At 33.3% G+C, this 27,602-nt stretch overlaps 3 protein-coding genes across 4 annotated transcripts; 2 read left to right on the forward strand and 1 right to left on the reverse strand.

Moving 5' to 3' along the window:
• Positions 1-5,832: 5,832 nt before the first annotated feature.
• LOC123194732 (protein FATTY ACID EXPORT 2, chloroplastic-like) lies at positions 5,833-8,426 on the forward strand. The gene is made up of 3 exons (XM_044608106.1): positions 5,833-6,329; positions 7,098-7,232; positions 8,061-8,426. Exons 1-3 carry the CDS (start codon positions 5,894-5,896, stop codon positions 8,198-8,200), a joined length of 711 nt encoding a protein of 236 aa, XP_044464041.1. The 5' UTR covers positions 5,833-5,893; the 3' UTR covers positions 8,201-8,426.
• A 362-nt stretch (positions 8,427-8,788) lies between these two features.
• Positions 8,789-13,006, reverse strand: LOC123194733 (protein TIFY 3-like). The gene is made up of 5 exons (XM_044608107.1): positions 12,730-13,006; positions 10,201-10,303; positions 9,905-10,112; positions 9,722-9,779; positions 8,789-9,303 (listed from the first exon to the last, which is right to left on the reverse strand). The coding sequence occupies exons 1-5, from the start codon at positions 12,873-12,875 to the stop codon at positions 9,141-9,143; spliced, it is 678 nt and encodes a 225-aa protein (XP_044464042.1). The 5' UTR covers positions 12,876-13,006; the 3' UTR covers positions 8,789-9,140.
• A 5,601-nt stretch (positions 13,007-18,607) lies between these two features.
• LOC123194907 (myotubularin-related protein 3-like) lies at positions 18,608-27,594 on the forward strand. 2 transcript variants are annotated; one of them, XM_044608410.1, is made up of 10 exons: positions 18,608-18,927; positions 19,182-19,238; positions 19,341-19,408; positions 24,809-25,025; positions 25,100-25,200; positions 26,135-26,210; positions 26,331-26,390; positions 26,481-26,534; positions 26,716-26,794; positions 27,128-27,594. In XM_044608410.1, the coding sequence occupies exons 1-10, from the start codon at positions 18,847-18,849 to the stop codon at positions 27,202-27,204; spliced, it is 870 nt and encodes a 289-aa protein (XP_044464345.1). In that variant the 5' UTR covers positions 18,608-18,846; the 3' UTR covers positions 27,205-27,594. The 2 variants fall into 2 exon arrangements, with proteins under 2 accessions (XP_044464345.1, XP_044464346.1); XM_044608411.1 differs by having other exon boundaries at positions 18,609-18,927; positions 26,484-26,534.
• Positions 27,595-27,602: the final 8 nt, after the last annotated feature.

Raw genomic sequence — 27,602 nt, forward strand, 5'->3', positions numbered from 1 at the left:
ATAGCTCATGCCAAAATATACTCATGGAAGTAAGGTCTTGATCAAAGACAATGGATTGAGGCATGCCATGTAATTTGAAAATGTAATAAAATAACACTTGAGCTATTGTTGTGGTGGTGTAAGGATGAGACATAGGAAAAAAGTGGGCATGATGATCTATTACAAGCAAAAGAGTTTACAAAAGTTGGTAACCTGTTTAAGAAGTTTACAAAAAGGTTTATCCATACTTGTATTAAGATAGGGAGGGTTGCAAAAGTCTTGTCAATCCTAGTAAATTAGTCTTGTGTCATTGATAAATGTCATATTCTTGGATAAACCATCAAATTGTATCCTTTTTTTTTTTTTCCCAATAAAAAACCCCTCAAAGATGGTGTAAGGTCCTAAGGACACCATTTGTGGTTTCTTCAATGAATTTATCTTTAAATGATTGGAATTAAGGAAAAGTTGTGGAGAAAGCTTATTTTGCCTTTAAAGAAGAGGATTTCTTGTTTTCATTGTCATGATCTCACAGCTTCATTGACTTGCACTAAGCAATTAAACCTTTATAGATCTAAGTGGTCTTGGTTTTTGTAACTCTCACAAGTACGTCTCAATGAAAATTATGTTTTTTTTTTATGGTTTGTGTACGTGGCATAGATTGAGTTGAAATAAGCACTAAATATGAAATTTTAAGTTGATGAACTACTATGGATAAAGGGTGCACATCTATTCATCCAATGTCACATAAGATTAGTGGATAATGTGTCACGTATAAAATTTTAAAAGAGATGCATAACCATGCATGGTGAGGTGCATGCAATTACATGTTGAAAAAATTATATAAAGCACATTATTGCATTAAACATGTCATAATCCCATATTCGTATAACTTCATACTTATCCAGTAAAAGTTAGAGGTTTGTTCTATAAAGAGAGAGATATTTTAGTGGTTGAGACGTTTTTCAACAAGACATAGCAAAAAGCAAAAAATCAATATCAAACTCTACCGCTTGGAGAACAAGTAAGGAGATAATGTGTTATGTTACATTTAAAACCTTGCATGATGATTAGAAGATTTATATAATGTAGAATTGTAGAAATATGTGTATTCTTAATGATGAGATGATCGAATTAATATGATTATGAAATATGAAATCAAATTAGCAATTGTTCATGCATGATGTGGTTAGAGGATTTCTAGAAATTTATTACATGTGAAGTATTCTCAACTTTAGGAGAGATATAATGATTCATGATGAATGATAAATTTGTAGTGTTTGTACAATTTCTTTTGTATCCTATGATTCATAAGGTCACTAGAAAACATTATAGAATATTTGGAATGTTAAATGTAAGAAAGACTAAAGGAAATAGTCAAAATATTGATTTTTAGATGTGTATACAATATCATCCAGAGGATAGGCACAACCATGACATGTATTATTTTACATGAATAATGTGTATTGTACGATCGTTCATGATCAAGACATGCACACTCGTATGCCTGCTAGCTTAGGATTTCCAATGATTGGTGGATGACAGTACGAAGGACACGTATGATCATTTGTCACACATAGGATAGGTCATGATGGATGACCATGCAAAAGAAGTGTACGTCTAATCACAAGAAGGAAAAGATTATTACACCCCTAGGATCTAAGTACAATCATGAAGAAAAGAAGCAAGTCATTCATGATACACACATGTACACTTATGCATAAGACATGCATGCTCGTACATAGAGTCACAGTTAGAGATACTTGTGTATGAGGAGGTCGTGCATGAGACAAACATGTATGCTTGTGTGTAGGGCATGCATGGTCGTGCATTAACTAGTGATCTATAGAACATGTGTAGACATATTTAAAACCATAAAGCATGTGTGGGACTAGAGTGCATGCACATTTTTATATAAAAACATATCCTAGCTAGTTGTCATACGTGAGACTAGTTTTATGATGTATGTTTTCACACAAATAGGGTGTAGACATATTCAAAACCGATCCTACAGAACACATAGATAAGTAGTGATCTATAGAGCATGTGTGGGACCATAGTGCTTTCCATAGGACACATAAAGACCTAATCTATATGTGTAGGATGACTTCCCTAATTATAGTTTTTCACAAAAACACCTAATGAAAACGTGATTTTGTCATGAGTTTTTTTTTATGTTTTCATAAGGTTAGTTACAAAGGGACGCTTGTGAGATTCTTTTTACACACGCCCATAATAGTGCATAATTAGACATAACACTCCAATAATGTGTGTAAAGAAATGAGACTATGCAGTATACAAGTATGTGGCCAAGGTATTACATTTTTGTCTCGACCTAAACTGTTTGGCAAAGAAGAAAAGATTTTTCAAAAAAATGTTTTTAAAATGTTTTCACCCACTTTTACATGCATTATATATAGAATTATTGTAATTTAGGATCTCGAGTAAATCCTTAATGACTAAGATGACGTCATTGTAATTAGAAGACTTTAGTATTTCTCGAGATGATTGAATAGAACTGAAGGTGTTCCCCATATAAGTAAATAAAGTGAGATATGTTCCATGTCAAAAAAGTTCAGTGTCTAAAGAGGTATTCCCCGAATGACATAGTTAAGGTGAAATAAGTTAAATTAAAAAGAAGGATTAATAATTCAAGTTGTAAGTAAAGTTCCAAGCACTAAGGACAACACACTAACTGAGAATTTACATTTTCCCTTTATAATCCTTATTACTTTGGCTTAACATAAAAATGGTTACTCATGGATGATTCTTCAACCTTGCAATTGCAAAAGCTAGGCAACATAATCATATGTATTCTTTAGAAACAAAAAAAAAAAAAAAAGATAAGGGCAAAGAATTTAACAATAAATTCCAAAATCATCCTAATTTAATGTTTCACACAACTTTAAAAATTCTATAAAATTACAAGTTCTCGAGAAAAATGTGTTTCAGATAGGTTTCTATAACTCATTTTATTAACTAGAACTTTTTAGTTTCACAGTTAGACAACCAATATATATGTATGAAATACGCCAACAAAATGAAAACAAATGTGATTTTTAATATATATAACTCCAAAACAATCTAAGACAAGTGTATTTACTAAAAATTATAAATTTTTTAAAAATATAACTACCTTTAACAAAGGTACTTGCAGATATATCATATTTAGATTTTGGAATTGGAACAGAAGCCACAAGTGGGGAAGAATAATGAACTAAACAATCTTATTTTACCAACTTCATTAATGACAAAGAGATTAGAATCTTCCCTAACCTAATAAAAAAGCCCAAGTCTTTAGATTTTCAAAATATTCATTGGAAATATAACCATTTAACCAAAACATGTAGTCCAATAAGAAAATAACAAATTTAATAGGAGAATAAATTTAGTATTTCAAACCATTTGTTCCTCTTTTAGAACCAAAATGAACATGAAAGACTTTAAATATAGTAATTCGTCAATCACAAATCACAAATTATATTTACTAGTCTCTAACAAACAAAACAAAACAAATCAAATCAAAGGGACAAAACCTTAAAACATTAGTGGTGGTGGTAGAGGAAAATTAACATTGGTAATGGTAGTAGGCAAATGATGTGATAGTGATTAAAGCCTAAGTTGCGTGTGTTTTGTATCGAATTAGACAGTGGTAGAAAAAGTAGAGCAAGCAATGGTCAAAAGTGGTGGTGGAAGATGGTAGTTGGCAATGGTTGAAAAGTCAAATTGATGGGTGAGAGACATGATCTAGGGTTTCAATTTTATTGGATAAAAAAAAGTTTGATTTCTTTTTTTTCTTTTTGTTATTTAAGGGCTAACATGGTTGAATTATAACGAGATAGATGATCTCGCCCATTACCACATCAATTGATATAAGTGTTAGTATGAGATGTTAGATCTCAATTAAACTTAAAGATGGAACAAAATAATAAAATTATGAGAGCAAAAAACCGTTCACCTTAAGCCCCCACCTAAGATTCACATCCCTACTTTTAATATGTATTATGTCTCGAGGATTTTAGCTTTAACAATAATTACTATTAATAATAAATTCTAGTTTTACCCTGAACCTATTTTATATATTGTTGTTAAGCTTTTTTATTTAATTTTTAGATAAACCCTAATGTTAAATTTTCATAATCTATAAAATCTTTTATTTTATTTTAATTATTTTTATGAAAATATATTTAAAACTATAAAGAAGGTAATCATATGAAGGGATGAATATAAATCTAAGGATGAAAAATAAATTGCAAAACTAAAAGGAAAAAGTTGGGAAAATTAGCGGGAAAAAAATGGTATGAAAATGGGTAAGCTGTACAAGAAAAGACCTAATTAAATATAATATTTATAAAAAAAGAGTATAAAAAAAAACTTAATTAATCTAAGATGATTATTATGGGTATTAAAAGGGATTTCAAGATGGGAAATTATTTAATTTAACTATTTTTTTAATCATGCCTTATATTCTTAACCAATTTTTTTTGCATTATGTGAAGATAATTTGGACTCTAACTTCACACTTATTTTACTCTTCTCTTTTATTTTAAAAATAATAGCATAAATAGTAGTTATGAACACTGCCTATGAACAATTTTTGCCTACCACATTTATTTGTCTACTCTATGAATAGTATTTGTAAATAGTTCTACGTCTATCTCTTATCTACTCATCTACTCGTATATTCATAAACGGTATTACTATAAACACAGTTGTGGATAGTACTCACCTACCTTATACCTTCCCACCTACCCTTGAAGAGTATTTATAAACAATATTTATAAACAGTATCACACCTATATGCATACCCCTAAACAGTATCACACCTATCTATCTACTCGACTCCTATTTGCCTACTTTTTTCATGAAAATAGAAATATTTGTTTTAATCTAAAAAAACTAGACTTTTTTTTTGTTCTAATATAAATTTGAAAACAAAATAGAATTCATTACTATAAAAAGAAATATTGTATTTTTAATTTCAAATCTTTAAAAAACGCATCAAAAAATATGATAAAATGTTACTTAGATTAAGATGATTTTGAGGCAAAATTTCTTTGATTTTAAACTGATTTTTAATTAAGAATATGGATGAAAATAAGTTTAAGAGGCTAAGGTTATGAGGTTCTAAGATTGGGGATGAGGGTAAAACTAGGGGTGAATACGAACCAAGCTGAGCTCGAACACCTCTTGACTTGGGTTTGATTCGAATAAAAAAATAATTTGATTCGAGTTCGTTGAGCTAATATTAAGAATGGTTTGAGTTAAGTTTGAATGAAAATAATTTGATTCGAATTTAACTTGAATTTATAGTTCAAATCCATATCTCGAATATGTAACTCAGATTCATTATTCGAATTTGTAACTCCTCGATAAAACGACGTCGTTTAAGAATTATGGAACATAATTCGAATGAGCTATGAGCTAAGTTTGAATCAAATAAAATCATCTACCCAGTTCGAGAGTCAAACTGAATCAAACTCTCTCTAACTTAAATTTGGTTCGGTTTTAAAACGAGTCAACCCTTCTAACTCGAATTCGATTCAAATTCAAGCTAAAATTATTTGAATCGAACCAAGTCAGTTTTTGAGTCAAAGCAAACTCAGTTTAGATCCAACTATAGGTAAAACGAATATTAAATTAGAGTTTTGACTATATTCAAATAATATTTAAAAAAAAAAGGATTAAAATTGTACAGCATTGATTAAATAATGGTTAAATTAATTAATACTCCTTTAAAGAGTGTAATCAAAATAGGAGAGAATGAAAAGCCCAACATGGCTGATTGTCTGATTGGACTGGGCTGAGCAAACCGTCGGGCTTTTAGTTGGCATCCGCCTTTGATTTCGAGAAGAAAGTAGAAGTAGACGAAGGTGGCAAAAACAAAGCGATCGAGTCAAACGAACTTCAATTACAAATGGCAGAGTTATTGTTAAGTGTAACACAGTCTGCTCTTCTCCTGCAGCCCAAGCTTGGACTCTCCATCGGGCCCTCTGTAGTGAGACACTCTAACAACATCAGCTATGAGAGACTTAACATTTCTTCTAAGAGGATCGCCACTGTTGCCGGAGTGGTCTCATCTGATTCGAAGTCCTCAACTATTCTCACCAATAGTGTTGACACCGTAAAAGACGGGAGCGAGATCGTGCCCGATATTGGAGGCGGAAGCGACAGTGGCGGTGGAGAGAAGTTTGGCGGCGGCGGCGGAGGTGGTGGTGGTGGTGGTGGTGGAGGTGGAGGTGAGGGAAGTGAGGGTAAGAACGAAGGAGGAGAAGGTGAATCGAGTGGGGAGAAAAAGATGGGGATGTCTATGTCTCAAAAACTGACTCTGGGTTATGCTGCACTTGTTGGAGGTTTATTTATTTAATTATTTATAAATGTTTCTTTTGTTATTTGTTTAATTGTAGAATTGAATATGTATTAGTTTCTGATTTCTTTTTGTTCTAAGTTTGTTTGGTGATGTGCATTCTGGTTAGAAAAATCCACTTTTTTATTTGCTATTTCGTCAACCTAAAAGCCTAGGCACAAGTTTGGATTTTGATGGAAAATAACTTTCAGAAACTAAGCTCGAATCTCAGAATTCTTAATTTTAATCTGATTCAAACTTTTTGTTTTTAGAGTTGAAAATTCTTTTAAAAAGGGAATAACTATCTCTTCTGGTTTCCTGCATTTCAACCAAACACATTTCCCTAAATTTTCTTTTATGTGTTGTTTTCAGAAACAGGGAATTAAGTGTAAATCATATATTGAATCCAAAGTTTTTCGGTTGCTTCACATGGTATCAGAGCAATTATCTTTTAAGTTATTCCAAGTATTAATTCTTCAGATTGTATGTAGGTGATTGTATTTGTATTCTGAAAACCTTTAACTTCTCTCCTAATTGCTTATAATTGAGGTTTTTTGTTTAATTGTGAGGCCCTTGAATAATTCTTGGAGGATGAATTAAGAAACTTCAGTGCAATGGTATTTGTATGTTTACCTATTGATTGATTTGTGTGTTGTTCAATCTGGTCAAATCTATTTTATTGTTTGCTGTACACTTATTTGAATCTTGATTATGTGTATGCTTCCTTACTAGCATATGTAGTAATTACATCTTCTTGTATTTTATATATTGGCAGTGGGTGGTCTTATGGGCTATTTGAAAAGTGGGAGCCAGAAGTCACTCTTGGCAGGAGGAGTGTCTGCCGCACTGCTATATTATGTTTATACAGAGCTTCCCACTAAACCAGTTCTTGCGTCGACCATAGGGCTTGGTAAGGCTAAATACTCTAATTTAATGATTCTATGAGAATGGTTTAAACCATTAGATTAGGTTATGGGATATGCAGTATTAGATACCAGAACTCTTTCAATATGTTTGATAAGTTGCTCTGAATGAGAAAGTTCCTTGGAGTTTTATGAAAATGTTTGTTTATTCCTACCATATTATATGTACTAAGATAATTGTTAACATATGACCTAGGGGTAAGTGAGATTTAGTGCTAATCTAATTAGATCCATATATATTAGAATTTTCAATTCCAATATCTGTGTATATATATACAACCTGATTTGAGTTCAAAGACTGATTTGATATCTGAGTTCAAATTTATGCAGTGATTGGAACATCTTCTATTGTGAACATCTTTAATTTTGGCTTCTAACCCAGTAATGCATTCAAATAGATTAACAAATATGTGTAGAATTGGTAGTATTTTTTTTTCATCTTTACTTTTTCTATTAATAAAGATCAGGCTTTTCTTCAATTTAATTACAAATGGTTCTTGGTCTCACTTATCAATTCATACCTTTCATATGTTTAATAAGGTTGTATCTATGTCAATATAGTTTCTATCATGACTTGTTGAAGGCCACAGAGTTATACTTTGACCGGAATGGTAGTTCTAGATTGCAGGAGTAACTTTGGGTGACATTTCCTTTAGTTTCTTGTACACAGATGCTGTAGTTTCTTAACATTTTGGTACTAACTTTATGTCCTACCTGAATTATATTCTTGTCTCACCATAAGATAAGTTTGTCACTTTTTTGATCCACCTAGTCATATGATCAACCTAACTGCTTTTGTCATGTTCAATTTCTAGGCCTGTCTGCTGTGCTTTTGGTAGTGATGGGTTCTCGTTTCAAGAAGTCAGGCAAGGTATTTCCAGCCGGTGTTGTGTCTCTTGTGTCCCTTGTGATGACAGGGGGTTACCTTCATGGCATCATGCGTAGTATGCACTAAAATGCATAAATGTAAGTCAGACAGTAATCTGAGGTGTGGAGAGTTAGCAAGCCTGTCTATGTGGTAACTTGGTGGGCTTTTTTTTTTAAAGAATTTTTCGGTTTAGTTGATTTGAACGTGGATGTTTAGGTTTCAAGCTTTTCTTGTGCACAAACCTCTGTTGCTCTTGTGTTTGTTCGTAGTATGGTTTTCATACCACTATCAGGCAGTAAATTTTGTTCTGTGAGCTTTGGCCCCACACTACCCCTTTGATTGTTATTTTTGTATAATCTGATATGATTTTAAAATAAAAGAAATAACTTAAAGGAATTGCATCGGTTGATGAAGGCAAGGCTAGCCATACTAGGAATGAATCTTACAGAATTGGCCTTAAGAATATCCTAACACAGAAGTAGCATTTTATCTAGAAATAAAGATTCTTCCACAGAACTCACCGTTTTATGTTTGTCAAGTGACAGCGCTCAATTCTAAGATAAGAATTTGTGGATTTGAAATCGAGGGCGTGATCTGAATGACTCCCGAAAATCTCCGACTGCTCAGCCGGTCATGTCGAATGCACCACCAAATTGCAAATAACTGATGAAAAAGTTTACACTAATAACTTCCATTATTTGATTCGAATTATACTCCGCACACAAACAAACACATGATAGAATCATCCGACAAATACACGAATATCCGTTTCTCAAAACAGCCAGTGACAGATTATAAGTTTGGCATTCTCAGACAAACATCAGACATGAATAATTAAGAAGTCAGACATTTCAACTGCCTTTGGATTAATACAAGCAAGGCCAACTACGTATACAAACATTGAGAGAAAACATACTCAAATTGACCTACCATGAAACATTGTCTGTTCCTCTCGGTCAGCTGAGAAATTGAGCACATGTTATCACCATTATGGTCTAACTTTTACTACAACGTCCTAAGCTTAAATTCAGCTTGTCTGAGCTGCAGCTTTAGCTTGTAATTCTTCTTGAGGCATGGTAGATTTTTCAAAGTAAGCTGCATCTGCCGAATCTCCAGCACTGAGATTGGCTGCTGCATTGTCAGAATTTTTTGTCCCAGATTGAGCAGGATATGGATTCTTGCTCGCCAGTCTGTAGGAAGATACAGAGAAGACGAAATTCGGATGATTATAATGAAATTCCATATCCATAATCCATACAAAATGACTTCAGCATGAGTCAGTCTCCAAAATAGTGTGAAAATTACTTTAATCCTCAATGTAAAATCAATAATCCCAAATTTATTACTATTCAATGCCTAACATAATGGAAGACATTACATGTACGTAGTCCAACAATAGTTGGCAGGACAATGACTTTTATCCTCAAAGATCAATTATAGTTCCAGATACAATAGATGATAATAGAGCTCTAATATCATTTAATCACAGATCTCATGTGCTATAAAAGATACAGACAGAAATATAAGTTGGCCTGATAATATAGTAGTCAGGAGTTTTCTTGCCTACGGAAAGTAAAGGGAGGGAGATTGCATTGTCAGAGAAGTTACCTGTCTCGACGCTTCTCAAAAAACCGCTGAAGGGAATGTCTCCTTGCAATTGGTAATTCTGTACCGACAGAGATTGCAGTACGGAGAATATAATGAGAAGTTAGATTACAATAACCATGAAACAAAAACAATAGAATATCCACATTCAACAGAAAATGTGACTGTCAAGTAATGCAATGGTACCAGCTTGCAGCTTGCAAAAGGAAGAACTCCTCTGCATAGGGTGTGAGGCCACCTGTGGAGAACCCAAAGGTGATGCTGTACTCAGCAGTGAGGGAGACCTTGTTAGAACTGGTGAAGGGGAACGAGAGTTGGTACGAATGCTTTCCATGTCACCAGAGTTAGTAGCGGCGGCAGGAGCAGCGGTGGCAATAAGCATAATTTCATGAACCTAAGCACGGAAGCGATAGTAACAATTAAAATGAGATCTATTTTCTGAAGATATCAATCTCTTCTGAGCTTTAAATTAGAGAACAAACCTTTTCTGCTGGAATTGAATCAAATACACAAACATTTCCACCATAGAAGATCGTAAGCTGAGATGGATTGTTGTTTGCTCCAGATGTTGGCATTGACGTAGGCCTGTCACAACAAGAAACAAGGCATTACAAATTCACATAACAATATTATGGAAGCCTCACATGCATTCAGAGGGAAGCAGATACATAATAACAGAAGATTTGACTGTTTACAAGTCAGAGAGCCATTTATTTTGGGATAATCCCTTTTCTAATGTATTCCTTTAAATGACTGAGAAAATACCTAGTCCCATGTTTTCAACCATTTCTATGTACAAGAAGGAATCTGCTAGTCATCCTTCGAATGCAAGAAATCTGGGGAAATTACTCACATTATGAAACCATGGTGAAACATAAATAAACAATGTCACCTCAAGACAAATTATACAATCATTTTCTGGCCTCAGGCTGTTAGAGGTACTGCTTATCACTGATACAGGCTTTTATTTTTGACTTACCACCAAACTGCTCAAGAATCAACAAAACCACAGTCTAAACTAGTTCTCTACCTATATTAGCCACACACAGAACCAAGCCTCAACTATCCTCTGAAATCAAATTCATCTGACAGACACAGAGAAGTATACAAACCCTCTTCAAGTCCACCACCTGAATAAGTGCAATGGCAGCATGTAGCACCAGCTTTAGTATGAACTTAATTTTAGGTCTACGTTTAAATCGCATGATGACTACTAGAAAGCAGGAATCCACAGAATAGTACCACTCAGTTGATAACCAACATCAGCCACACTATTACTAGCATTATCAGTCACTTGGTCTCATGTTCATTTAAAAATCAACAGTTATAAATGTTCATGTTAAAGCAAATATGTTCCTGGTTCATTAATTAATAAACTAGATCATGCAAGTGCCAGAAAAGAACATTCCTCTAACCATCAATAAAGATTCTTTGCACAACTAACTGCCAATAGAAAACTAAACAGCATTGCAACAATGATCACCAACTAAGTGTGCAAAATTTAAAAATAAATAAATAAAAGAAGACGAAAAATGCAATTAGTAAATAGGATGTAAAGTAAAGGACGCAATGCCACTCACAACAAAGAGCTTACAAGCCATCCAGCATAAAAAGGTGATTTGCAAGGATACATAATAGACGTAAAAGTAAAAGAGCAATGTTACATGTATACACTTTTGGGTATACAAATGAGTACACAACAGATGTATCATCATTTGATTGAGTGTTATTTTATCTTTAATTTAAAAGCATCCAATCACATGGTGACACATCAACTATGTACTCAAAAGTGTATATACATAGTTTTATTAAGAGTGCAAATAAACATATGCAACTCAATTTGGAACTCAAGTGAACCAAAAAAAATTACTGCTTTCAGAATAATAATGTGAACCCAGTACCCCAGTCTAGAGTCTAATAAACAAATTTTTGGGATGTGACAGAAAAAAAAATAATCAAGAGAGCATGCACCTCTAATCATGGGAATCCAGGGTTCACCTCCAGTCCAAAAGGCTTTCAATTTTATGTGGATAGGGCGAGTAGTTTTATTATTAACAGTGTCAATAATAAGAATTCTTGAAATTTCATTCAGTGAATCTGATAATTGTAGCATTAGAAATGCTCTTGCCAAACCACATAAATTTTATTAATTCAGGTTTGAAAAGTTACCATTAATTTTCAATAATTTTTGCTTTGTTGTGCAATACACACATTTTTTTTCATTAGCTTAGTATCTGTTTTCTATCTAATATCTGAATAGATCAAATGATATTTGAATAGACTAGAGTACCTAAATCTGAATTAAAAAGTTTTTTTTTTTTAATGGTAAATTATTAGGCATTTATCATACACACCAAAAATATCTAACCCAAACATTTTGACACATATCCTTTAAAGGGTTGGATGGAAATTTGTTTAAATACAAACTTTATTATATCTAAAAAAATATGTGAAATCTAACAATTTGTTGAAGCATAAATTAAAGTTTCTGAACTCGAATTTTATTGAGATAAAAAAGTTGGCAGGGATGAATAAATTTGCATAAGAATATTTTTTGAGAAAAAAATCATTCAAATTTATTTAGACTTTAGTGTGTGTGTATAAAACTATCTATATGTCTTCATTAAGTTATAAAACGTGCTAATGCCTTACAGTAAGTGAAAAACACACCATACACACTTCATTCATTTCTGGCAGAGTTCAATTAGCATGACTTCAATATCTTTTCCGACACAACATGAAATTCTGAGTTTAAACTCTGAGGCATTAATTAGTTACCTCATTCCGCCACACAAATAAAAGAAATATCCGTATGTTGTCGTATTCAAACAGTCTTAATACATTCAAATATACTACGTTCATCTCAAAAACTGAAGTAAAATTAACAAATATTCTCAATTTTATGACCAAAATACTTGTTCTAATTATCAAAACACACAAAAAAAAATCATCTTAATAAAAATTGCATAGATCTAAGAAACTAATAAGAAAATACAAAATCAAAATCATACTTGAAGAAGTTACTGGTTAAGTTTGCCAGCAAATCAACTGATCCAGCAGCTCCGCCTTTGCCGACGTTGTTCTGGACAACCTCGGGCTCCTTTTTACCCTCTTCTTCTACTCCGGTCTTCAGTTTGACTTCGTCAACGGTCTCCATTGAACTGAGCCACAAAAATCAAATTCAACATCAAGCAAGTTCTTCCTTCTGTTTCTTCGGTCTTGACCTTTACTTTCTGTTTTGTTTTGTTGGTGGCCCTTTAAATTGGCTTGATACATTGAGAAAGAAGTGCCGTTTTGCACATAAAAAAATCGTGATGTCCACTTCTCGCTTCTTTGCACGGTTTTCATGTTTTTTCTTGGGCCAAAAAGGTAAAAATCACAATTTCCCACCTAAATTTTAGACGAAGTTCAAAATTATACTCATAGCAGATAAAAAATCTGAATACTTATTTATGAACTAATTGCTATCCAAATTTTCAATTAAAGATAGGGGTCAAATTATCATTTTACCCATAAACCCTAAAACCAAAAAAGCTATATCATTTCCCCTTTTTAGTTTAAAAAACTCACATTTTCTCCTATGATTAAACTTTAAAATTTTCACTTTCTCCCCTCCCTTTCCAGGATTCATCTCCAATGGCTTAGGGAACCAACTATCGATCGGAAAGAAACGAAGGTCAAGGACAACGAAGGACGACCCTTTATTGTCCAAGTTTCATCTTCGTTAGTCGGAATAATGGTGGCTAGAGGAAAAAACAAACCCTAGAGGTGAAATTTAAATTTTTCAACTTTGAGAATGGGTTGAAGTGTTAATTTTTAAAATCTACATGATAAAATAATATAAATTTCAAAGTTTTATAGTTTATAAGTAAAATAACGATTTTACCCCTATCTCTAACTGAAAATTTGGATGACAATTAGTTCATGGATAAGTGTTTAGGTTTTTCATCTGTTGTAGATATGATTTTGAAATTAGGCTAAAATTTGGATGGGAAATAGTCCTTTTCCCGCCAAAAAGACTTGTTCCCATGTAGGGATGGTGTAAACCTAACCTCATACACACGTTGACTTTTGAAATTTAAATATATACCTATTTATTAAATTTTATTGTAATTATTAGAAATAAAATTATTATTTAAAAATTTTATTTACACTTATATATTAGGATCACTCTTAAATTTTAAAATTTTAATTTTGTCTCTTAACCTCATATTTTTTATATTTTCTCTCCCTAAGTTTAGGGTTACAAACTCTCATCTTTTTTTTAAGTACAACTGCCCTTTGACTTTCTTGAAAAATTCAATTTCACCTTTTTTTTCTCCCTCAGTTTCCAGTTCTTCTCTCTAGTGACTGTTTACCGTCTTCGGTCATCAACTCTCTCTCTCTTAATCACTCTTTTTTCTCTCTTCAATTGTTTTCACCTTAGACAAAGGCAAATAGTTTTTGTCTCAGATGAAAAATGACAGGAGAGGGAAGAGAGAGTGACTGGGAAAGAGAGAGCCGATGATCAGAGACAACAAATGGTGGCCTAAGAGGAGAACTAGAAACTAAGGGAGAGAGAAGGGGTGAAACTGAAATTTTCTAGAAAGCAAGAGACGATTGTATATGAGAAAAAAAATAAGAGTTTTGCAACCCTAGACTTAAGGGGAAAAGTTAATTTTTAAAACTTGGAAAATATGAGGTTAGAGAGCACAAATAAAAATTTCAAAACTTAAGGATGATCCTAGTATGAGTTTAAATAAAATTTCCAAATAACAATTTTACTTCTTATAGTAATAATCAAATTTAATAGATAAATAGGTATTTAAGTTTTCGAAAATTTACGAGTGTGAGTTTGGATTTACACTAAATCTTGGGTGGAAATGAGTCTTTTGGCCTTTTTCTTGATGAATAAAAATGTTATATATAATATAAGTTTGTTTCATTTTTTGATTTGGTTAAAGGATGGATACCAACCGAATCGAGCTAAGTCTAAACACTCCTTAACTCAAGTCTGTTTCAATGAAAAATTATTTAATTTGAGTTAAAAGAGTCCAAATTAAAGGTAGTTTGAGTTCATCTTGTATAAAAAAATTATTCAACTTAACTCATTTTAATTCGAGTTCATGACTCAAATTTATGATTAGAAGTCATGGTTTCAAGTGTCATGTCATGTGCATGGTAATTGAACTTGAACGATGAGAACTTCTAATACCTTTGACACTTTTATTAACATTCCTTGTCTTTTCAAACTCAGGTTCATCAATTGGATTATTTTCTATTTCATCAACACAATTGAAGGCACTCCAATTTGAAATTTATTCTTTCCATCCATAGTTCCAATCCTCAGTTGTTTCCAATAAGTCTAAACATGGCATATCCTACAAGTTTATCATATGCATAAACATCAAGATTCATACTACCTCCTTCGTACTAATTCGTAGGAATTCATCACCCTCTTTTGTATCATTTTAGATGAGCTAAACTTCAATCAGAATCTTTAAGAGAGAACAATATTTTTCTCGTTGAATTTGATTGGTTGGTTCACCGATCATATTTATTGCCCCATTATGTAAGTTATAACCACTTATGAAGTGGAAATACTCTTATCAAATTTGGATTAACCATCACAAATAAAAGAACAAGCTATGATATCTCCTTAAAATAGGTAATATAACATCCAATATCATTAACATTATTAATGTTGTGATACATTTCATTTATACATTCTTAGGTTTTAGAGCTTTTTTGGACAGTAGTTTACTTAAAATTAATATGTTGATGGTCACTTAACAACTTAATCAATCTACCATATGTCATGTCAAGATACATTTTAACCTTTTTTTTTTCTAATATAATTCACTATGACACCCTTTGTTTTTGTTTATTGTTTTTTGTATCAAATCAAAATAATAACATTAGACATTTTGATCAATCCTACTGTAATAAAATATAAAATATACCACAGTCCATTTTAGATTAAAGAAAAGCAAAATTATGTCAAAGATTTAAGTTTTCCCAAGATTTTGCATGATTTTTGTATTGCTTATGTGAATGAGAAAATTATTCAAGAATATTTCATTTACTCTTTAAATACTTGAAAGAGAATTACGTAATTCTCTCGTAGCATAAACTATTTACACTTACCCTTTACTTACGCTAACTCAATTCTACACTCGAGATTTTTACGCTAATTGCATAGTTTTGGACTTCATTTCTTATGGTAACAATGGACAATCATTCTCTAAATGAATTGTGAATGATATAGTTAAAATTGATCTTAAAATCTAGATGTAATAATCTTTTTTGGTTGATTTTGAGTATTAAGTGAAAGATATTACAAATTAAAATTTAAGTTATCGATTGATAAAGTTGAGCTTTATTTTTATAATTTTGTTGGAAGACTCCGAACGAGAGTAATATTATATTTAATTGAAGTTTAGTTGCTTATATTGATATAACCTTAGAGTTAAATGTTGGTTTTATCAACCTTTAAGAAGTGGCTAAGTTTTAATTTAAAAAAATTAGACATCCATATTTTATACTCAATGCAAGATTGATAAATCGAGCCTATTGAATTGAGCTTGACTAGTTAAGCTCTAGTTTAAAATTTTTTAGGATGGACTCCAAGTTTGTCTATTTGAGTTTCAAATTTTTGTTTATGTCAAATTTATCTATCACAAATTTGTGTCAATTCATTCATCCATACACCTATTGTAGCTCCAAAGATGGCTCTAACTACACCCATACTAATTATGCTCTCCCGTTTACATTATTAATGTTTGGCTAAAATTTTCCCAATATTTCAAGTGGCATAATAGGGTTGGATTCAAAATAAATTTGTTCGAATTCGATATAAGTTTTGTTCGAATGAACTTGAATATGACATATACGAACTTAAGCCCAAACCTAAGCTGAAATATTTTTAAAAAAATTTTAAACAATACCACACAAGCTACAAGGGAACCAAATTCAAACGAATAAGTTCAACAAGCCTAAGTCGAGTTCGGCTTGTCTACATGAGCTTTTGATCTATGAAGAGAGTCAAACATGAGCAAATTATTCTCCAGGCTCGACAAACCCGAACTAAGCCCCTCCAAGAACAAGCTTCATCCTGTTTGTAGACCTGGCCACGGTTCATAAACCGTCGGTTTCGGTTCGAAACCGCCGGTTCACGGTTCGAAAATATAAGGACCCTGAACCGAAACCGTAACAGGACGGTTCGTCCACGATTCAGAACCGCCGGTTCCGGTTCATGGCCCCGGTTCGGAACCGACGGTTTCGGTTCATGGCCCCGGTTCAGAACCGACGGTTTCGGTTCGAAACCGATATTGAACAGTCAATTCTAATACATGATCTTGATTTAATTTTTAAATTATTAATTACAATAATTGAAAATTAAAAGAAAGGTTTGGACTTAATTACAATAAATAAAATAAATTATATAAATAAATTACATGATTAATTATAAAAGATAATAAATAAATAATAAATAAAATTAATTATAGAAATAAATTCTATAATTAATTATGAATTGTATAAAAAAAATTAAAATTGAAATTGAAATTAATAAAAAATTAAGAAAGAATTTAATTAAATTTAAGAAAATTTGATTGAATTGAAAGATTGAGAGAGTATTAAGAGTTTAAAGAATGAAAATGAGAGTTTGAAGGATTGAGTGAGAGAGTAGAAAGATTGAAATTTGAGAGAATGGAATTTGGAGGAGTATATATAGGAAAAAAAATTTTTGAAAAAAATTAAGAATAAGGGGGGTGAATTGAGATTCAGAGAAATTGCAGGGGACCAAGTCCCCTGATTTTCTCTGAAAATTGCAGGGGATTGGTCCCCTGCAATTTTTCCTTCAAAAGGCAACGGTTCCCTACGCAGGGAACCGTTGCCTTTTTAAATAAAATTCAAAAAAAAATCAAAAAAATTTCAAATTTTGTTCGGTTCAGCATAGTAAACCGCCGGTTCATAAACCGGTGTGAACCGGCGGTTCCACGGTTCCAATTTATGTGAACCGGAACCGAACCGTAGAGCCACGGTTTCGGTTCCGGGTCTGCCGGTTCCGGTTCTGGGTTTATCCGGGCCGGTTTCGGTCCGGTTCACGGGCCAAACCGACCCGTGGCCAGGTCTACCTGTTTGGGCTTGATTTGGTTATAACTCAGAGGCTTTGTCATAATAAGAGACAGGTGATAATAATATGAGAAATGTTATGCGTATCATTTTTTAGTATACAAATGAATCTGTATATAAAGTATTATTATATAATTGAGTATTATTTTATCCTTAATTCAAAATCACTCAATCATATGATGACACATAACAAATATATACTTATTTATATATTTAAAGTGGTTACACATAGTTCTATTTATAGTAATATACAACATGATTGTTATAAATCATTTTGATCCAATTCAAACCAGTTTGAACAATAGACTGTCTTCATGCCTAAGTCCAAAATTCTTTACTCGAATTTTACCTAATTGAAATCACTTTTTTTGAATCGGATAATTAGACAGTGAGTTTACTCAATTCATTGATAGACTTACTTATAACATGAAAGGTGTAAACAAATCAAATTAAACTGGGTGGAGTAGTTATTAATTTGAGAGTGCATATATAAAGATTGTATTAGAATTTGTCAAACCAAAAAAATCTCAACTCGAGTTTAAATTCGAGACAAAAACAATTAACTCGAAATTGACTTGAAAAAATATATTTTTACCCTTAATTTTATAATTAATTATATTTAAAAAGCTTATGTATTGATTATGTTTATATTTAAAATTAAAACATAAGATTTTATATTTAAACTTTGAAGACTTTTTTATATTTACTCAAATTAATTTTAAACTGATTTTTTTATCAAATCAATTAATATAAAACTGGAGCTTAACTTGTAAAAACCAAACCTAAATTTGATTTTAACCGAGCTCTAAGACAAGCGAATCCGTGAGCTGGGTTCAGCTGGTTTGCAGCCTTGAGCATGACTGTTGTGCGGAGCACCCAGAGAAAAGACCGAGACTGAAAAACGAAAAAAAAAAAAAAATCTCTAAACCTCCATCTGTTAACAGTCATCCGTTCGATCATTTGGCCGGAATTTATTGAAAACAAAGAATCAGTGACACGGAGGGAGATCGGAGATGCCGCTAGAGCCCCCTCCTTTCCAGGAAGCAGCTCGCTGTGACGTTTGCAAATGCAGCTTTAACACTTTCCGGCGTCGGGTACTTTAATTCATTCAATTTATCCTGCTTTACCAATATTTATTATCCGATTTATGTTAATTGATCTGATAAATTTATCACTTTTGTATACAATCTAAATTATAACTGCCAAATGAGATTGGGACATCTGGATTTATTAACAGATTGCTGTGAACTGTTTTGATTCTATAAATCTAAATTAAATGATGAATGGCTTTTGGATGCAATAATATTGTACAATAGGGACTGAACTCTTACTCTTTTTTGTATGGCAGCATCATTGCCGATGTTGTGGCAGGACATTGTGCCATGAACATTCTGCGAATCAAATGGTTTGAGTTTTATTTGTTGGATGATTTTTCGGAATTCAAGTGTATATTTTTTGTTTCTGAAATAGAGCATATGCTTACTCTGCTTTCTGTGATTGAATTCAGGCTTTACCGCAATTTGGCATTCACACCATTGTGAGAGTTTGTGCAGATTGTTTTAATAATTCTTCTCGGTAAATTCAATCTTGACTGACCTTGATGGTATTGCCATTAGTTGTTTTGTTGATTTTATACATTGTGGTATGTTATTTTGGAAAACTTTTTCTTTTGAAATGGGATAAGATACTTGATATACAGCGTGCTCTCATTTTCTTATAAGTTCGTATTGCTGATAATAGGAAGAAGGGAAATGATAAGCTATAGCTTTGAATTTGTTTTTTCTTACGTATGTTCTCTATCCTAGTTAATTTGACCGGGTAGATGGCTTCTTCAGATGTTAAACAAAAGTGAATCCCTTTTTTCTAATTGTAGGAAAGGAAACAAAAGGCCTTTCACTAGGAGCAAATCAAATTTGAATAATAATAAGATGAGCAAGAATTTTGTTAGGTACCTTAACAATGTTATTGACAAGGAAACAAAGAAAAGAGTTGCTATATGTATTGAATGTACTAAATTTACAAAGAATAATAAGGCTGAAATCTAAAACACGCCTAGTTTTGGCTTTCGAGAGGCCGAAATCTATCCTTAATAACGTCTAGCTTTCAAGATGATAGACACTCTCCTATCAGCTGAAATTGTGTAGAATTTTTAGAATACCATCCTCCCCTTTGCATTCTCTTTCTTATTTCTATTATACCATTGTTGCCTTTTCATAAACTTTTCTAAACATTATACATGTGCCTTTGGATATTTTCCACCTCATTAACAGGTCAAGCTCTTCTACTCTCACCCTTACCTTTCTTTTTGTAGACTTCAATAACTGGGTGTCTACAATTACCCTCCACATTGAAAACCATCTTTTCCTCAAGATGGAAGTGAGGAAACTATGTTGTAATGAACATAACCAAAGCATTCTTGTACATGTTATTTTGTTCAAAACAAGAAATCAACGCATTCCATGAAATCAAATCTTTCTTGGGCATTTGATTACACAAGCTTCTAGGTTTACTTTCATAAACTCTTCTATCAAACAACACAATCATTGAATTTGAAGTAATATGTTACTTCCAGGCATTCTATCATAAATGTTCTTTGCCTTCTCTACATTTCTAGCAATAACATAACCAACCAAGACAAAGTTCCATGAAACCAAGTCTAATATAGTGCTTAAATCCAATATTTTTTGTGCATCACTCATTTTTCCACAAACAACATACATATTCATCAATGTATTGTTAACACGCAAATCTGAGTAGAGACTTAACCTTACTTCCACAATGTGATCATTAATTAATATCCCATAAAAAAATGGCTGAAAAAAATGTGCTAGTTTGAGCATGAAGTGGGTAAGTGTACTTCTCAACCCCCACATCACCATTCAACATAAGATTGTGCAAAAAATAGGTTTGAAAGTAAGACAAAATTGGGTACCATCTCATGCTGAACATGTGCAGATGGCATCTGCCTAAGTTAAAATTATTGGTGTCCCATCGATTGAGAAAATTACATCTGATGTTGGCCATGTAACTGCTGAAACCTTTTTTGTGACTAGCCTTGCAAATCATGTAGTTGTGGCAACCCAAATTGCCCTAGTTGCATCGAAGATTGCTTGAATTGTTGTTGAGCAAGAAGTTGATAGTGATACGGGGTGATTGCATCAGTTTCTACCTTTGTTGTTGCTGCTGCTGCTAGGTTTATTACTAAGGGGATAGTGTATTTATCATGTTTGGGCTAGACCTAGGCAAGTTTTCAATGTTGCAATGGAGATGCAGTGGTGTTGTCAAATGAAGTAGCACTAGTAGGATCAAATGGAGATGTCACAGGTCTTCCCTTGAGTTGTGCTCCAGAAGCCTATAACAATTTCCCTTGACTGATGATGTAGACAAAGGTGGAGTGCCCTTCATGTACATACCATATGTATCAGAAATATTGTGCACTCCATCACTTGTAGTTAACAAATCAACCAGATGCATTGGAAGGACAAGAGTCATCTGACTTTGGTCTCTAGGCACCCGTAGGCCGAAATCAAATGCATGCCTTGATTTCCCAACAACAAGCTCACTTTCAACTAGAGCTCTTGATTGAATTTTAGGATGCAATAGGAAACACCACATTCTTGCAAGAATCCACTGCGACAGAATAGTCACGGTATTTGTTCCTCTAAATAATATTTCACAAAAAACAGTCATATAAGAGTCACTTAACTTATCATCTGTCTCCAACCAATGTCTTGAATTTGTATCATTATCAACATCCAAGTAAGCCCTAACCCAGACTTGAGACACAAACTTCCATTGTATATCTGGTGAGTGGCTTGCGTTTCTTTCCAATTAGCAATAGTGCTCATACTTAGCTTCAATGGTGTCTTGGGGTTTTGAAGGGAGCTATTCAAGGAGTTGAAGAGAAGAAAAGGTTGAAGAATAGTAGACAAGCGTGGAAGAAGGTGCTACGATTAGAGAAGTCATAGCTTTGTAAAATAAAGAAAGGTTATGTTGGTGAGTTCATGGTAATTTGTAGTTGTGTAGATTTGCTTTAGATTTTTTAGAGTTGTGTGATAGAAGAGAAAGGTGAGGATGGTGGTTGATGTTGTGGGTGGGTTATGATAGTAGATTGGGTTGGGTGTGGGTAGATTTTAAATGATCATGGGTTTTCGGGTTGGGTAAAATTTTAGTTGGGTTTGGGTGGGTAATTTAGTTGGAGGGGTTTAAGTAATATGGGTTGAAGTGGTGGGTTGGGATGTATGAGCATGGATTTTTTGAATAATATTATGGATTAGTAGATGGGTAAAGCCTATTGAGATTATTTGGGTTGAATAATTGTGGATCGGGTTCAATTTTGGTTGGGTTTGGGTGAATAGAATTGATTTGCCCGAAATAAAGCTGGTGGAGGTGTGGGAAGAGGACAATTGGGCCTATGCTTTGGTTTGTGTTGATGGGTGTTAAACAGTTTGGCCTAAAATAAAGTGGATGGGTGGATGCTAACTGGTTGGCTTTACCTGTTTTATTTTTGCGCTTTGCCCCATTAGGTTTTCTCCCATAATTGCTGACGACTTTAGACTCTAGTGATGTGTTTCTTGTCAACTACCCTCCGTAATTTCTTTGGTTACTACTTTCTTGACTATCGGATTCTTTCCTGTCTCTTTTGTGTATCGTATCCCCCAAAAAGGCATAATCTCTCTTGTTGACGTTGTGTTTGATGGTGTTGGTAATGGTTCTACTGGAGCCTTTCCTTTGCCTCCTCCATTGAGGAGATGATTCTTTAAATCCTTCAAATATACCTTTATTGTCTCAAAATTGCCTTTCAAGTTTTATAGCCTTGGATCCAAATTTTCCAACCTTGATACACATTGTCCAGTCTTCCTTTCATTGTTTTTGGGTCCTTCTCTGCTCTTTCAACTGTTCCTCTCATACTCACTATGCTCTGATACCAATTCTATTAGGTACCTCAACAATATTCCAATTCCTCAACCAATGGAGATCAAGTAATTGACAAGGAGATGAAGAAAAGAGTTGCAATATGTATTGAGAGTTACTAAATGTACAAAGAACAGTAAGGTTGAAATCTAAAACACTCCCACTTCCAGCTTTTGAGAGGCCGAAATCTCTCCTTAATATCATCTAGCTTTTGAGAGGCTAGACACTCTCCTTCAATTAGCTGAAGTTGGAAGAATTTTCATAATCCTCCCCATTGCACTCTCTTTCTTATTTCTTTTATATAATTGCTGCCTTTTTCATCAGGTTTCCTAAACACTATACGTGTGCCCTTGGATATTTGCTGCCTCATCAACAGGCCAAGCTCTTTTAGTCTCACCTTTACCTTTCTTCTTATAGACTTTAGTAATTGGGTGTCTAACAAATTTCAATGCAATTAGTGGATGCGAATAATATTATGCTGTAAATTATGTTTAAACTCTATAAGCCTTCAGTTACCGATGTCACTCATGTATCATCATTATCCACTCAAAGCAACTTCATTTAGCTAAGCATACTATGCATTTTAGTTTAATGCTAAGCAGAACGCAAACATGTTGGTGATCCATAATTTATTTTAGGCTAGGCCTTTTTTTCATTCTTCTTTTGACAATGTTTGCTAGAAATTTCTTTCACCAAACCTCAGACCATTCTAGAAATTTTTTTTTTCAAATCTTATCTAATCTAGGTTTAGAGAAAGAGAGAGAGAAACTTTTAAAAATTAGAGAATATACTATGAAGGGTATATAGATTAAAAATATGATGAATTTAAAGTCTAAAAGGTAAAATTAAAAGCTTACAATTTCATGTGCAAACTGCAACTTAACCATTGCAGAAAGATACACAAATGAAGAAATATTCAATACAACATATATTATATGGCTAAAATGAAATTAGCTATCTATGTTTATCTAAATTAATTTCAAATTTCTTGGGCATATTTTATTTTAGTGTTGTAGAAATTGTGAACTGCTTTCTTATTCTTACTCATTTGAGGATGTTCTTCATGCCATATGAATTTCTCTTATTTTGTGCACCGACTCTAAATATCAATTATTTCCTTAACCTCTTAGGATTTTGGTAAAATTCTTCTTCTACTTGTTATTTCTAACTAGGATTTTCCTGTTTGGTTTCCTTTGCTTTATGGTTATCAATGAATATAAGATATCTTGAAGTTGCCACTAGATTACAGATATCCTAAGGTTAGGAAGTTATCATCAGTCATGCTCTTTCTTATTCTTTTGTGGTTTCCTTTGCTTTATGGTAATCAATGAATATAAGATATCTTGAAGTTGCCACTAGATTACAGATATCGTAAGGTTAGGAAGTTATCATGAGTCATGCTCTTTCTTATTCTTTTGTACTCTGAGATAACTTTAATGTAGCATGGAGATTCATGGCATCTCATTCTATTACATGATGTGTTTGTTCTTTGTTTCCCTGACTTAAAACAAGTTTTAGTGGCTAGCATTTAGAAACGGCTAAGAAAAAGGAAAAAATTGTGTTGGGGGTGTTTCCTCTCTGTCTCTGGGAATCAAATGAGTATGAAGCAAACTCCAAAGATTCAGAAGATGCGTTTGTTTGTTTTGAAGGGATTATTGATCTCTGTATTTGTGACTCAATTAATGTACTTAGCTGATTTTATTGCAACAAAGATAGTCTATTGAATTAAAAGGCATACAAGAACGGACAATTTGTCCATACAAAATGGATAAGCTGTCCAAAAGCCCCAAATTTCAAAAAATCTATTCAAAATGTAAAACACATCCTGTTCTAAAATTGTAAATGCTAAAAATCAAAAACCCCTAATCAACATGTGCAGAAAATCTTCCAGCTTTTTTTTTTTTTTTCATTTTGCTATTACTCTGTGTACCTGTTTACTTTTTCGACTTTTGCTACCTCCTGCATGTCAGGCCATTGGAGGAACTCTTTTGCGGCTTGTCTCTATCAAGTTTTGATTTCTATGTACAAAATAAATATTTGTGAATTTTGTCTTGGGAACAGAGCTGGGAACGATAATCTTCAGACTTCTCCAGATGGAGTTAATCCTGTAACAGATACATTCTCTAGATTAGACATAGGTGCAGATGTAGATGAAAAGATGGAGACAGTTGTGGAGCATCGCCCTGTTTCTGGAGTTGTAGAGTGCAAGTGTGGTATGCCTTTATGCATTTGTAAAGCTCCAGCCCCAACCCTATCCACTGATGCACGTCCCCTGCCAGTATGGATTCTACAATAATTTTATATTTGCTTCTTGTGTTTTTTGCTACTCACAGAATACTACTTTTGGTGCAGATGAAAAACTCTTCCAGCTCTACAGCTCGGTCAAATCCAAAGTCAAAAAAGACAGACACTGTTCCAAGAAATAGAGGTTCCACATCAAATAGCAAAGTTGGGTATGTAATCTTTGGTTTTGATGTCCAATTTATGTTCTTCCGGGACAAAATGAATGAGTTTATGCAGTAGATATTGTTTCTTCATAAGCAATCTAAGGTGAGTTGCTTAGTATATGAACAACAATCTGTTTTGAACCATATCATTATTAATCTGGCTTGACATGATTGAATCTGACTAGAGTTCATTTGATTTCAATTTGATAGCAGAATTGGTAACTCTTCTGACACTTATTCTTAGTCATTATGGTGCATTCATTAAAAAGTTCTTGTTACTCATTCCTGTGGAGCGCATCCATTTACCAATTTTTGTTCAGTTCAGAGTAAGTTATCATTAATTCTGTCATGGGCTTTCAGTTTGAGGCATAGCGTGCCCATGCATGCTAATAGCATGACTGCCTTATGCTTTTCGAGTTTCAAGCAGCCCATATTCTCAACTGTATTGCTTCAAGTGCAATAATATAAATTTGTTCTGCAATTGTTTTACACCAAGTTTTGAATTATGAGTTTTATTCTTTCTACCACCAATTTCAAGTCTCAATTAATCATCTTCCTTTAATTGCTTTTCTTTACACCTCCCAAATTAAACTTACTACAACCATTTCACTTAGTATATAGGCACTAGGATTTGCTCTGATGCTGCAGGAGAACTTGCCTCAAACTAGGATATTGGGAAATCTTCTTGGATGATCATTTCACCGTCAATTGATTGATTCTTTTCCAATCTTCTAGCTCTCATTGCTCCTTTCGTATTCAGCACTACCTTTACTCTTTATTTATATGTTGGATTCCTTTATACTTTATGTTGACAAAGCTATCACATTCTTTATTTTGTTTTGACATTGTACAATGTTAATTTGTGATTTTGATTAAAATCTTGGGTAGTAACACAATTTGGAATTTTTAATTGTGTAATTGACTTACACAAACTTTGCAGTTCTGTTTTCAATCCTGGTCAAGTGACAAATGTTGCCATGGATACACCTCAGCCGGATTATGATGTCAATGGAGAGGTATAAACTAGATTTAGCCTTCAATATTAGTTTTAAGAGGTTCAACCTTGCTGAAATATTCAATTGGTTAGATCATTTTATTTATGCATGTGTAATTGTAATTGCATGTGTTGTCCTTAGGGTTTAAGAGAAGCTATAAAGAATGGAGATACTGCTGCTGTCAAGAAGCTACTGAGTGAGGTATTCATCTTTTTGTTTTAAGACTGTCTTTAAAAAATAGCTTTAAACGTTAAAAGTCAGAAAATGAACTTAAATCATTGACAATGGCGGCAGGGTGTGGATGCAAATTTTCATGACAAACAAGGAATGTCTCTGCTACATCTAGTAATCACTCTTTTCCCTTTCTCTTTCTTTTCTGGTGTGCTCTGCATCATGCTTGCATGTACATGCCTCACTTTCTGTATGCACTCTCAAGCATGAGTACGTTTGCATGATATTTGACTCATTTACATAAAAAAAGAAAAAATTGTATCCTGCTAAATCGCTACATGGTTAATGGACGCAGGCAGCACTTTTTAATCGAACTGATATAGCTTTTATACTCATGGAATATGGGGCAAGCATGGAGTACAGGAACCCACAAGGTATGTAATATTTGCGTTAGAATTGACATATATTGGGTCATTGGTTAGTGGAGGTAATCACTAAAAAGGGTCATGGTGTGGTAATAATGGATGATTAGCTGAATAGATGATTAACTCCGCTAATGGACCAATCAAAATATTTTGAGGTTTTGGTTTGTTAGTGTAGTTTTTCATATTACACAGTGCCACCTTCCATCTTTCTAACAGAATACTTGTACACTTACCACGGCTAGATTGTGGTTTAATGGAGAACACAGATAGTGCTTCACTTAAGTTGTGTGTGTTGGTCAGTCATGCTGGTTTTCTTCTCTAACTAATTTCTTATTATTTCAGGGGAAACACCTCTGGACTGTGCACCAGCCACTTTGCAATACAAAATGCGTCAGAAGATAGAAGAGAAACACCAGTGATATAAACCTCAAAGGATGGGAGGAAATTGGGTATGCAAGTTGTCAGTTTCCCTCCAGGAATTGCTGTGTACAAGTGCTGCCTGGATTTTTATGATATACAGAAACAGGCCACAACTCCTCTTTTCCAAGGTAATAAAGAGAGTTTCAATAATCCTGCAGTAAAGGAGCAAATATATGTGCTTGACTTCAACTGTGTAGTGGATGTGTGGAATAGTTTTCCAGCTTGACTTTGAATATACAGATAAGATGGAACTTAAATGAGGCTGACCCTTGTCTCTCTGGTATTTTTTTTTTTTTTAAATATTATTCTATTCTTTAGATAGTATTGTCTTCATCTGAATGTGTGTTTGCCGAAAGTTATTATGACAAAGAACCAAGCTTTAACTGCTATGTTCATG

This window comes from Mangifera indica, chromosome 13 (genome assembly GCF_011075055.1).
Source record: "Mangifera indica cultivar Alphonso chromosome 13, CATAS_Mindica_2.1, whole genome shotgun sequence".
In the NCBI taxonomy this organism is placed as follows: domain Eukaryota; kingdom Viridiplantae; phylum Streptophyta; class Magnoliopsida; order Sapindales; family Anacardiaceae; genus Mangifera; species Mangifera indica.

Excerpts from the sequence above, each read along its gene's own strand:
- LOC123194732 (XM_044608106.1), top strand. The coding sequence starts at position 5,894 with ATGGCAGAGTTATTGTTAAGTGTAACACAGTCTGCTCTTCTCCTGCAG. Across the intron at positions 6,330-7,097 it reads TTATGCTGCACTTGTTGGAG|TGGGTGGTCTTATGGGCTAT; the intron begins GTTTATTTATTT and ends ATATATTGGCAG. Across the intron at positions 7,233-8,060 it reads TGCGTCGACCATAGGGCTTG|GCCTGTCTGCTGTGCTTTTG; the intron begins GTAAGGCTAAAT and ends TTCAATTTCTAG.
- LOC123194733 (XM_044608107.1), bottom strand. The coding sequence starts at position 12,875 with ATGGAGACCGTTGACGAAGTCAAACTGAAGACCGGAGTAGAAGAAGAG. Across the intron at positions 10,304-12,729 it reads TTAACCAGTAACTTCTTCAA|GCCTACGTCAATGCCAACAT; the intron begins GTATGATTTTGA and ends TTGTTGTGACAG. Across the intron at positions 9,780-9,904 it reads CTTTTGCAAGCTGCAAGCTG|AATTACCAATTGCAAGGAGA; the intron begins GTACCATTGCAT and ends CTGTCGGTACAG.
- LOC123194907 (XM_044608410.1), top strand. The coding sequence starts at position 18,847 with ATGCCGCTAGAGCCCCCTCCTTTCCAGGAAGCAGCTCGCTGTGACGTT. Across the intron at positions 18,928-19,181 it reads TTAACACTTTCCGGCGTCGG|CATCATTGCCGATGTTGTGG; the intron begins GTACTTTAATTC and ends TTTGTATGGCAG. Across the intron at positions 19,239-19,340 it reads AACATTCTGCGAATCAAATG|GCTTTACCGCAATTTGGCAT; the intron begins GTTTGAGTTTTA and ends GATTGAATTCAG.